The 11,182-nt window shown below is 36.3% G+C and overlaps 1 protein-coding gene across 1 annotated transcript; it reads left to right on the forward strand.

Moving 5' to 3' along the window:
• The first annotated feature begins 2,175 nt into the window (after positions 1-2,175).
• Positions 2,176-10,847, forward strand: LOC120747336. Its single transcript, XM_040053131.1, has 23 exons — positions 2,176-2,453; positions 2,602-2,658; positions 2,784-2,858; positions 2,943-3,023; positions 3,108-3,188; positions 3,273-3,353; positions 3,438-3,518; positions 3,603-3,683; positions 4,011-5,158; positions 5,299-5,527; positions 5,741-5,906; positions 5,992-6,074; positions 6,238-6,417; positions 6,666-6,773; positions 6,866-6,946; positions 7,758-7,892; positions 8,049-8,177; positions 8,295-8,363; positions 8,451-8,545; positions 8,898-9,024; positions 9,965-10,082; positions 10,322-10,398; positions 10,493-10,847. Exons 1-23 carry the CDS (start codon positions 2,337-2,339, stop codon positions 10,601-10,603), a joined length of 3,510 nt encoding a protein of 1,169 aa, XP_039909065.1. The 5' UTR covers positions 2,176-2,336; the 3' UTR covers positions 10,604-10,847.
• Positions 10,848-11,182: the final 335 nt, after the last annotated feature.

An 11,182-nucleotide genomic window follows, 5' to 3' on the forward strand; every position in this document is an offset into this window, starting at 1 on the left:
TGTCAAGTATTAACCACATTTAAAACACACACAAAAAAAAGTCAATAGTTAACTTTAAAATTAGTACAGAGGTGGAGAATAAACTCAACCGTGGTGTCTTTTGTCTTATGTAGTCAGAGAGATTATTGAATGTTTGGGTGGATGTAGTTTCCTCTGTGGTGGGTTACGATGTGCGCCCACCACCCAAGGCTCCGTGGGGCTTGGTGGTGGTGCTAATGTAGGCCCCCGTCCGGATGGGCCTTTGTGGCTTCCAGGGGTGACTACTTGGGTAAGCGGGGGACCTGGCCCCACGAGAGAGTACTTTGCCTTCACTTTCCTCCCCTCCTCATCCCCACTCCATCACACCGTCACACATGCAGGGCTTTGGCGTACAGTTGTTTCACTGAGGTGGGGGTGAGGCATTCCTCCTGTGTCCCCTTCTGACCACCTGTACCTCAATTTTATTCCACAACCTATACATCAACATCACTTGTGCTGGGCATGCTGAATGGCGTCCAAGGGATGGTCTGTGTATTCAACCTCTCCTAAGTTGCCGGTGCCCACGTCTCAATTTTAAATACATGTAGATGGTAATGTTTGTTGGCAGGGGCTGTGCTGACACCAATATTTATTATCTACTGTTACTTATACTTATCTAGGTTGTGGATGTGATACTTGCTGTTGTGTACTGTGTTATGTTTTTGCTTGTTTTCTTTTCTGCATTTTTCTTCCAGTAGGTAATCCAATGGAATTTACTGTCTTGTGTCACCGTCCCACATCCCCTCTGTTTTTTCCCGTCTTTTGAACGTCTCTTGTCTAACTCTTAATATTTCCTATCAACCAATTATGTGTATTCCTTTGATTTTTACTGCAAATTTAAATTTTACAATAAAATGATTGAATAAATAGAGATATTTTAAATTTTTAATCAAGTGGAGCAATATTGCAAAGCCATAATGGTCCACTTGAAAAAAAAAAAAAATCTGTTGGAGAGCCTATACCGCACACTACTGGACATGCGCGCTAAGAGTGTCTGACTCTGTCGACATTCCAAAAACTAGAGGTGAAAACATGTCATTTTGAACATAACAGTCTTGTGCAGAAAAAATGCCGAAGAAGGAGAAGGGGTGAGTTCGTTTTTTATGTATAAACTTTAAATATTAACTTTTAAAATTTGCTAACTAAGTAGTTCATCTCCAATTACATGTAATTGAGTGATCAAGTCTTGTAGCCTAGCCTAAGATATTAGCTAGTTTATTTCTGATTGTAAAAATTTCTTTTTTCTTATGTGTAACACTTAATATTACATTTATTTCACCATATTATTACTGGGGTTTTTTTCGATAACAGGCTTCGCTATGAGCAAAAACAAAAAAAGATTTGCGCACAGGACTCAGGGAAAGTTGTAGCATACCGCAGAAATTAATTAACACGTGTTCTATAACAGGCACATCTGTTGCTAACAGGCTATGGCTTATAAAAAACCCTGCCTTCTTGGGACCTTTTTGTGCCACTTTTATGTTTTAAATGGCTGCCATTTCCACTGTGTTCAGTGGAATATAACCGAACTTGCCAAAAGATATTTTTTTACTGTCAATTTTAATATTTCAGGGTGAATATCTTAAATCAATCTAAAATGGCTGAGCAGCAAAAATCCCCACACCCTCCTTCCTAGGGACCGTTTTGTGCCAATTTACTTCCATTATAAACGCTATTTTTCACGGCAAAAATAATTACCGTTCAATGATAACGTGATTTCATTTTAGGTTTCGTTTGTGACTAGGGGCCTTGAGTTGTAAATTTTTTATTTGTCCACCAAGTGGCGCCCTTGTTTCACATTTGACGTTTCACATTATATATGAATATATAAATTTTTTATAGCATTTTTTGGGGTGTGGCACTAAACGGTCCCCAGGGTGAAGGGTGTGAATTGAATTAAAAGAAGGCAGGAGGGAATTTTTTAACATCAAGTGCTGCACATTTTCTTCAGGGGCATTGCATTTCACAAAAACATGTTCAAATAGTACTTGAATAGAAACAAAGTTGATAGTTTTGTAATTAGTGGCACTGATTTAAAATTGTTCTCAATTAATTGAGAATATCATACATATTATTTATAAAATGTTATGATTTCATATTCATCAATGATATAAATGACAATGTAATGTTTTCTTTTTTACACTTAGAGTCTACCGCTTCAGCTTATTTGGGGTATGTATTTTTTTCTTCTTTTCTTTCATATACATTTTCCATGAAAAATAAAACTGAAAATGCTATATCTTCTGTTTTAGAACAAAAATAAACTGATCACAATCAATGAAATTATTGAAACTGTGGAACAGCTGAAAAAACATGGCATGCAACTGGAGGACCATGCACTTCATAAAGAAGGCCCCTGGGGTCAAGTTTGCCTGACACTTGGTATTCAGAATAATAAAAATAACCGCTACAGAATTTGTGATGCATTTCGTCAGGTTAGTTCTTTTCACTTATTTTTAAAAAAAAAAAATTGTATATATAATATATTCTATATATATATATATATATATATATATATATATATATATATATATTATTTAGTTAAAATCAAATTTATTAAAAATGTATGCCTGTTCTCCACAGAACTTGTCTATACCAGTCGAAGGGGATTCAGATAATGGACAAAAGCCACCAGAGCAGGTTCCATAAATAAAATTCTATGTGTTTGATATCAAATATGTTGGTATACCAAATTTTAGTCAATGTGTTACTGTTGAAATTATCCCTAAAATTAATATTGTTACGGGTAATGTCATTTTCAACAGGAAGAACTATCAGCTGCCGCTTCTCTGTCACCGGTCTTCTCCTTGCAGGAGGATGGACAGCTGTCTCCTGAGCAGGTCAGTCTGTCTGTACTATCATAAATTCTCTTCAACGCTTCCATGTAATTACACTAAAGTTACACCTCTCCACTCATGTAATAGCAACCAGAAGAACTATCAGCTGCCGCTTCTCTGTCACCGGACATCTCCTTGCAGGAGGATGGACAGCTGTCTCCTGAGCAGGTCAGTCTGTCTGTACTATCATAAATTCTCTTCAACGCTTCCATGTAATTACACTAAAGTTACACCTCTCCACTCATGTAATAGCAACCAGAAGAACTATCAGCTGCCGCTTCTCTGTCACCGGTCTTCTCCTTGCAGGAGGATGGACAGCTGTCTCCTGAGCAGGTCAGTCTGTCTGTACTATCATAATTTCTCTTCAACGCTTCCATGTAATTACACTAAAGTTAAACCTCTCCACTCATGTAATAGCAACCAGAAGAACTATCAGCTGCCGCTTCTCTGTCACCGGTCTTCTCCTTGCAGGAGGATGGACAGCTGTCTCCTGAGCAGGTCAGTCTGTCTGTACTATCATAATTTCTCTTCAACGCTTCCATGTAATTACACTAAAGTTAAACCTCTCCACTCATGTAATAGCAACCAGAAGAACTATCAGCTGCCGCTTCTCTGTCACCGGTCTTCTCCTTGCAGGAGGATGGACAGCTGTCTCCTGAGCAGGTCAGTCTGTCTGTACTATCATAAATTCTCTTCAACGCTTCCATGTAATTACACTAAAGTTACACCTCTCCACTCATGTAATAGCAACCAGAAGAACTATCAGCTGCCGCTTCTCTGTCACCGGTCTTCTCCTTGCAGGAGGATGGACAGCTGTCTCCTGAGCAGGTAAGTCATTAAAAAAGCTTTCACATAAGTTATGATTGGTAGTAGGATCATTGTTTAAATGACCACTTTATATTACATAAAAAATATTTTTTTTTAAAAAATAAACAATTAAATAAAGAATTTTATCAAATGTTGTAACATTGAATGAAATTTATATTTCATGACACTTCTCAACATTAATTTTTGCTATATATTATGACATTACAAACACTGGTTGTTAATATACTTAAAATACACAAGTATTTCAAGTATATTTACTGATTTTACAGTAGTTATGTAACATGGACAAAATGTTTTCTCACAAAATAATTTTTTCCTCTTTTTTAGCCTAACAGCAACTCATCTGATGATGGATTCATAAGAATCAGGGTCCCACTTGCAACAAATTTTTTTTTCCTGAAAAGGAAAGAATGGACTAATATAAAAAATAAGAGATCCCAAAGAGGATACAAGGGACTACAGTGGACAAATCTGATTTCAGACGGAATACGGACTGTGTTTCCATATTGTTCCTTTGCCTTCAAAAGGCACAGAGTCAAGGCTTTGGACTCAGTAAGAAAGGGCCCTTTCTTCTGGTGTCTGGGTTACTGCACTTTTGAGGATTGTCCAGTCACTGTCACTGTCACTGTAGATAATGAAGACGATCTAAAGGCAAAAGTCAATTTTCAAGGTTTCGAGTGTGTGCACAACCACTATGAACTAAGAAGAAGACCTGTAAGAGCTCATAAGAGAGATAAAATTGGCCATGAATTGGAAAAACAATTACCTAGAGCCATGTATCTGGAAACAATGAGCAAAATGGATGATGATGTTGTGCAATCGGGGTGTAGAGATGAAGTTCCAACTCCTCAAGTGTTGAGAAACATAGCCTTGGAAATCAGAAAGAAAAGTCGTCTTCATCATAATGAGATTATGAGTCTCCAGTTAATGGTGGCAAACAAGAAGAACAACCCAGAGGATGTGTTGCAGAAAGTAATGTTACATCCAAAAGGTGTTTTTTTATGGTCTTCCAGGAGTATTGAGATCTTCCAGAGCCGCTGTCGGGAGGACATCGTTTATTTTGATGCGACAGGAAGTATCATGAAAAAAAGAAAGGGTTCGCCTCCTTTCTATGTTTACGAACTTGTAGTAAGAAATCCACGGAAAACATCCTCCCCCCTACCAGTGGCTACATATTTAACATGTGACCATACCACTGCCTCTGTCAAATATTTTTTGGAAGCATTTCTGACTGATGTTGCAAGGGCCTTTGGGCGCAAAGCCATGCGTTCACCTTTAATGCTTATGTGTGATGGATCTATGGTCCTAATGCAAGCTATCTGTTTAGCTTTTGCAAAAAAAAATCTCTCTGACACAATGAATCATTATTATAACATCGCTTCGGGAAAAGGAAACAAGGAAGACTTCGAGGTTCCAATTCTTCACAGATGCCTTAGTCATGTTATGAAGAATGCTAAGGAGATCTGTAAAAAGTAGTAAGTGTAGTCCTTTTAATACGGTATTCACTTGTTTGTTTTTTTATTATGACATGTGACATGGCTTTTCATTTTTCAATTTGGGAAAACATCATTACTGTTTTGGAAACACTTAAAGACAATTTTTTCTTTAACTGCAGTGCACCAAAGAACTACCATCTTGCAATGCACACTTTTGGAGTCTTCACTACTGCAACTTCATTAAAAGACCTCACTGACATGGTGCAAAGTGCTGCAGTTGTTTTTGGGAGTCCATGTAGTGGTGAGAATGTCGAAAAACATTTTCACAACCTTCAGTTGTTGATGCAGAAAGCCAATGTTGATGTTGATGGCAATGACAGAAACTCAAAAGCTGATGAGGACCTGAAGGTAAACCAAAGTCAATTTTTATTAAAACTAAAGGCTAAACTTTTGCCTCTTATATATCTTTTTAAATACTTTGGAATAGCATAATAATCACAAGTCACAAGTAATTTTAAATGTTTTATACAACATAATGTTGGGTTTTTAGATTATAGATATGAAAGATGAGTGTACACAATGTTCAAATCACATAATTATTCTGTTTTGTCTGTTGGCTAGGGAGTCAAGGGAAACAACCTCTTTGGGAGACATTTTAAGAAGCTCATTTCCAACACATCATTGGAGATGGATGGTGAGGCAAACCCTTACTACAGCAAGGGGCTCATGGAGCATATCAGCAAATATCTTCTTCCTTTTTCTGGATTATGGTCTGCAATAATGTTAGGTAAGCCATTTTAAAGTAAAAAAGTAATTAGTTTATAAAATGAAATTACACACATCAATATTATTCGAATCTTCAAAATCCAAAGGTGACCTTGGAAGACATGGCACTGGGAAATTGTATGAGCAGTACCACAACAAATACAATGCCTTAAGAAAGATCAAGAGACAAGTAAGACACCTGATTTTTAGTATATATACATATTTGTGTGGTGTGATTGAGAAACAGCGGGTCCAGAGGAGTCATCTGTATTGCAGATCATACAACATTGCACACAACAATGTGTATCTTTAAAAAAAATCACAATTAATGATTTCTTAATTTGATTTTTCAGAATATCACTGAGAATAATAAAACGCAGGGGATAATGGAGAAGAGCCAGTGGGATCTGAAACATATCCGTCTACGTTCGGGAAGGCTCACCAGGCTGGATGACTTTGTTGTCCAGTATCAAATCAGTCACACAGCGCTGCTGAAGGAGTACGAAGACTCAAAAAGAATGCTTCAAAGAAAGGTTTGCAAAATGACTGGCTGATGTCCATCAATGCTTTGCCGTTTCAAAATGGAACATTAAAAAAAAGTCTTCTTGATGTGGTGGGATATTGAGGTGCCCCACATTGTGATGTTATAGCTTGGTTGCACCTGTGTGTCTTACTGGACATTTTTGTGTGTTTTGGTTTATTGTAAATTAAGGAAAATGTTGTCACAGCCTTTCACTTGTAATTCCTAAACAATGTTCAATGACTCATATTTTTGGTTCAGAAATTTAGAGTGGACGAAGAAAAATGGAAGGAACGTCGCCAAAAAAAAAAGAGGAGATATGTAACAGTACTCCGCAAGCCATTTCCTTTCAGGAGATCTTCAAAGACGGTATAAAATGTTGCGCAAATTTATCGTTCATATATAAAGACCAATATTTTGCATAACATTTTTTGTATTTCTTGTACACAATATTTATATAGGTTGCTTCCTCTATGGCCCCGAGTTCCCCTGTGCAGACTGCTAAAGTTGAGGATGTTACCTTAGAAAATCCAGAATTACAGGTAGGATTGACAACTGCTAACATAAAGGATTCATCAAAGTAATAGTTATGCCTTCTTTTTCCATAGAAGATCCTTTCCATGACACAGTAATCAGTCATGGACACGTGTATGAAGGGCAAATCTTATTTAGTTACATGTTGATATTCATGTTCAACTCATTCGATGTGAATATCCAGGATTTTGGTTGACTAGTTGTAACCTTAACTTAAGTGGGAGGCACCAAAATTGAAAATGAATGCAGTGATCACATGGTAAATTTTGGGAATAACTAAATAAATAAATATTTTTCCCTCAGTAGAAACTGAATGGGAAAAAGCATTCGGGAACATAGTTAGAGTATGGGAAAATTAACTTTGCAAGTGTTGCCATTACAGCTTTGAGTTTATATAGTTACCAATGCTCAAGGGTGGCTGTAGCTCAGGTGGTAGAGCAGGTCATCTACTGATTTGAAGTTTGTTGGTTTGATTACTGGCTTCTCCTAGTCTGCATACCAAAAATCCAAGATACTAACCATAAATTGCTCTCCAGTGCATCCATCGATTGTGTATGAATGTTACTTAGAACACACTTAGAAAAATCTTCTTGGGTGAATGCACAAGTTGTGTAAATCGCTTTGAATGCTCAGAAGAGTAGAAAAGTGCTTTATAAGAACCAGTTCATTTACCATTCAAGACTTGGAGTGATACATTTTGAATGAATTTTACAAAGACATATTGTTAATAACAGTCCATAAACTTTTGTTAGAAATAACAAAATCATGTTCAATAGCTGGTAAGATCGTATGTTAAGTGTGTTTTTCTTGAATGAGGAGGTCCTGTCTTTGTGGAAGAAAAGAGACACAGAGGTTGTGGTTTCTGTGCTTCCCTCAACAAACCATGGTACGTCCATAATTATCCGCCACAGTGATCTGCGAACCCTTCGACCACACCTGTGGCTAACAGGCGAGGTATATCAATGATTAATTTAAGCACTCATAACCACAATAATTCGACTGTGTAATGTAATTAAATTAAAAGGACATTATCATGTAATTATTTATCATTAACACAATTTAAAGTATATAAATTACATAGCTTTGTGTTTATGAAAATTCTTTACGTAGGTAATTGAAGGCCTTTTTCATTGTCTGGCAAAAAAGGAGCAAAAAGGGATCTACATTATGAACCATTACACAGCGGGATTGATTCTGTTTGGTGATCGGACACAGCTTTCTCGCCAAAGCTTGCGGAACGTAAGATGACTGTCCAATGTCCATATAATTATGTCCAAATACATTTAGAAAGAATTACTGATTGAATGCTAATATAATTCCACAAACTGTAAGAAATACATAAATGTTTTCTGACAGGTAAACTTCGATCAGTACCAGGCCATTGTCACGTTTGTTAACATTAAAAATGTACACTGGAAGTTTCTGGTAAGCAACAATATTATAACTTTAAAGTCTGTGTATTTTTTAATGACGATATATTAATATTGTTTTAATGATTTATCTTTGCTACAGTTCATCAATGCAGTGAATCACACTGTTTATCTCCTTGATCCTGCCCCAAGTTCATCAGAGGAGGAAGACTCTAAACTCGCTGCACGTAAATTCAGGTACTTAGGCTTCAACACATTTTGTTATATGCAAATAGGCTTTACAAGTTAGTTTACTACAACTGCATTTTTGTAGAAGCTTTTTGTACCTGGCCCCACAATGCGTGTTTCTCTGTTGGCATCCTCTTGGCCAGGTCTCATTTGCAAAATAAATCAGTACGGTTAAATAAAAATTATCAGGTGAACAAATTATTAAGACAATAATTCTGATGGCAAAAGAGCCAAACGAGACAGGCCAAAAAATAAATAAATAAAAAATAAATAAAATTCTCTTTAATTCTGTAAAATATCTTTTTTTTTAAATTAGGAAATATGACATATACCAAATTGTATAATGCTTTGTAATGTGCAGTGATTACTTAAAAATGAGGAGAACCTGCCACGCAAAAACAGAATGGGTGGACATTAAATGGAAGGGAGGTGTCTTGACCCATCCAGTGCAGAAGGATGGCTTCAGCTGTGGAGTATTAGTGGTGATGGTAAGTGATGATAATATACATTTGTATATAATTTCTTACTTGTTTGCCATACCATCATGCCATGTTCAGAAGAATATCCACATCCATAACAGTAGCTGTAATATATATGAATACATCTAATTCTAAATTTCACATGATACTGCACAAATTAAGTATATGGTTAATACTTTGGTGCCCTAAGTCATGCAGATTTTGGGACATACTCTTTTTAGGATTTGCAAATATTAAGGCTGCACAGCGATTGCAGATAGTACTTATACTTTAAAGAGAGCAAGTCACCGTCGGGAATTATTTCCTGTGTCATAATGGTGCATTATCAGTAATCTCATTCTCTCACTGAGCACGCTCTGGTGAATGGCTAGCACATCATGATGCAGGTGGTATGTATTGTCCAGCATTGTGGTTAACTTGGAAAACATCCACATCTCTGACAGCACCTTACGAGACTTATGGGACACCCTGTGGACTCACTTTATTGAGTCTCTGTGGCACTAGCATAACACAGGTTGCGACTCTCCACACCATTTTTATAGAATATACTGAGTATTGCCCAACAGATGTTAAAAGAAGTCAGCTGCCCACACATTGGAAGCAGACTATATCTAATAACTAGTAACTAGAGATGTTCCCTATTTCAGTTATTCATCAGCATCTAAGAATATACTGGCCCTCTGGCCCTTACTGTAGAGTGGAGTGTTATTTTTAACCCTGTCCATTTTGTTCTCTATGTTTACAAGGTATATCACATAGTTATTCATCCACGATGTCCATTTCAACAACTGAGTGTTAGAAGTTACCTGGTGTTCATAAAGACTTAAATCTATTTATTGCTCTTTGTTTTTCATACTGTTTATGCAAGATTATAAACATCCGAAATTTTATATTGAGCAGAATTGTGGGGTTTTTTTTCACAATTAAAATTTTGAGTATTTCTCGGTAGATGGCACGGGCAGTGATGAAAGTATTTCCAGATTTGCCCGTCATGAAATTTAAAACATCAAAAGAGAAAATGGCAGAGGAAAGAAAATTGATGGCTGTGGAGATACTACAAGCATCAGGTTGGTTTGGGGGTGAATAAGAGAGAAAATGTGTGTGTGTATATATATATGTATTTGAATGTATATGTGTGTGTGTGTAGATTGAAATGTATTATTCTGTTAGTAGTATTATTATAGTGCACAATGGCACTTTATGCTGTGGTCTAATCGATAGAAATTTTTAAGTACACTGTTTAACATATGCATAAATTGGCCTTCAAACGAATGTCTATATAATGTGTTTTGATCCTGTATTTTAGTTTTTGACACTAACAGCAACTGTGCCATGTGTTCGCTGACCAAGCCACATGGATCAGGACCTTCAATGATGAACTGGGTGAGTTGGAGGGTATTTGAATTTCTCAAAAATGTGTAAAAGTCTTTGAGTATAAATGGGGTTTTTTTTGCTTTGTCTGTTTAATTTTAAATAGATACAATGTGACAACTGTCAAAGATGGTACCATGAACAGTGCCTTGACATGACCAACAATGACTTTAAAAAAGCAAAGGAAGAAGCGTGGAATTGTCTCCTGTGCTGTTAAACCACAGACTTATTGGATGCTTGTGTCAAAATATTTGAAGACGTACTCTGTTGTCTCCACCAAAGTGATAATTTGAGCAACATAATACGGTGAAACGTTTTCATACATATTTCATTCACATTTCCGTGATGTTGTCATTTACCTTTAAAGCACCTTTAATGTTATCATGACTGCACCTTTTGGAATTTACAATTTACTCTCCTTGTATTGAGCTGTTCCCTTTTTCTGGGTTTTGTTTTCCAAGATAAACAGATTTACCTATGTTACTTTTATGAAAATAGTTATATTTCATAACATTACAAATACAAAGAAAAGATTGTGTCATTAATATGTAAAGACAAGAAATCCACTTCAGTAAATTTTAATAAATAAAATCAGAATAACTTGATATTGATATGGTGTCACTGTGGGGTTGTATACTGTTGATCTAAAGTGGAATTACCCTGTGGAAACAAGAATTTTTCATTTTAGAGCATTTTGAATCGTTAGGAGATTAAGTCAAATATCGGCAATTTCAAAGGGTCATTACTATGAAAAGCAAAATCAGAATGACTTGATACTGATATGGTATCACTGTGG

This window comes from Simochromis diagramma, unplaced genomic scaffold (genome assembly GCF_900408965.1).
Source record: "Simochromis diagramma unplaced genomic scaffold, fSimDia1.1 OVJJ01000419.1, whole genome shotgun sequence".
NCBI classification, from domain to species: domain Eukaryota; kingdom Metazoa; phylum Chordata; class Actinopteri; order Cichliformes; family Cichlidae; genus Simochromis; species Simochromis diagramma.

What these genes read in the sequence shown, in the direction of transcription:
- LOC120747336 (XM_040053131.1), top strand. Translation starts at nt 2,337, where the DNA reads ATGCAACTGGAGGACCATGCACTTCATAAAGAAGGCCCCTGGGGTCAA. An exon ending in TAAGAAAGATCAAGAGACAA is followed by an intron (nt 6,075 to 6,237) that starts GTAAGACACCTG and finishes TTGATTTTTCAG; the next exon opens with AATATCACTGAGAATAATAA. An exon ending in ATGTACACTGGAAGTTTCTG is followed by an intron (nt 8,364 to 8,450) that starts GTAAGCAACAAT and finishes TCTTTGCTACAG; the next exon opens with TTCATCAATGCAGTGAATCA.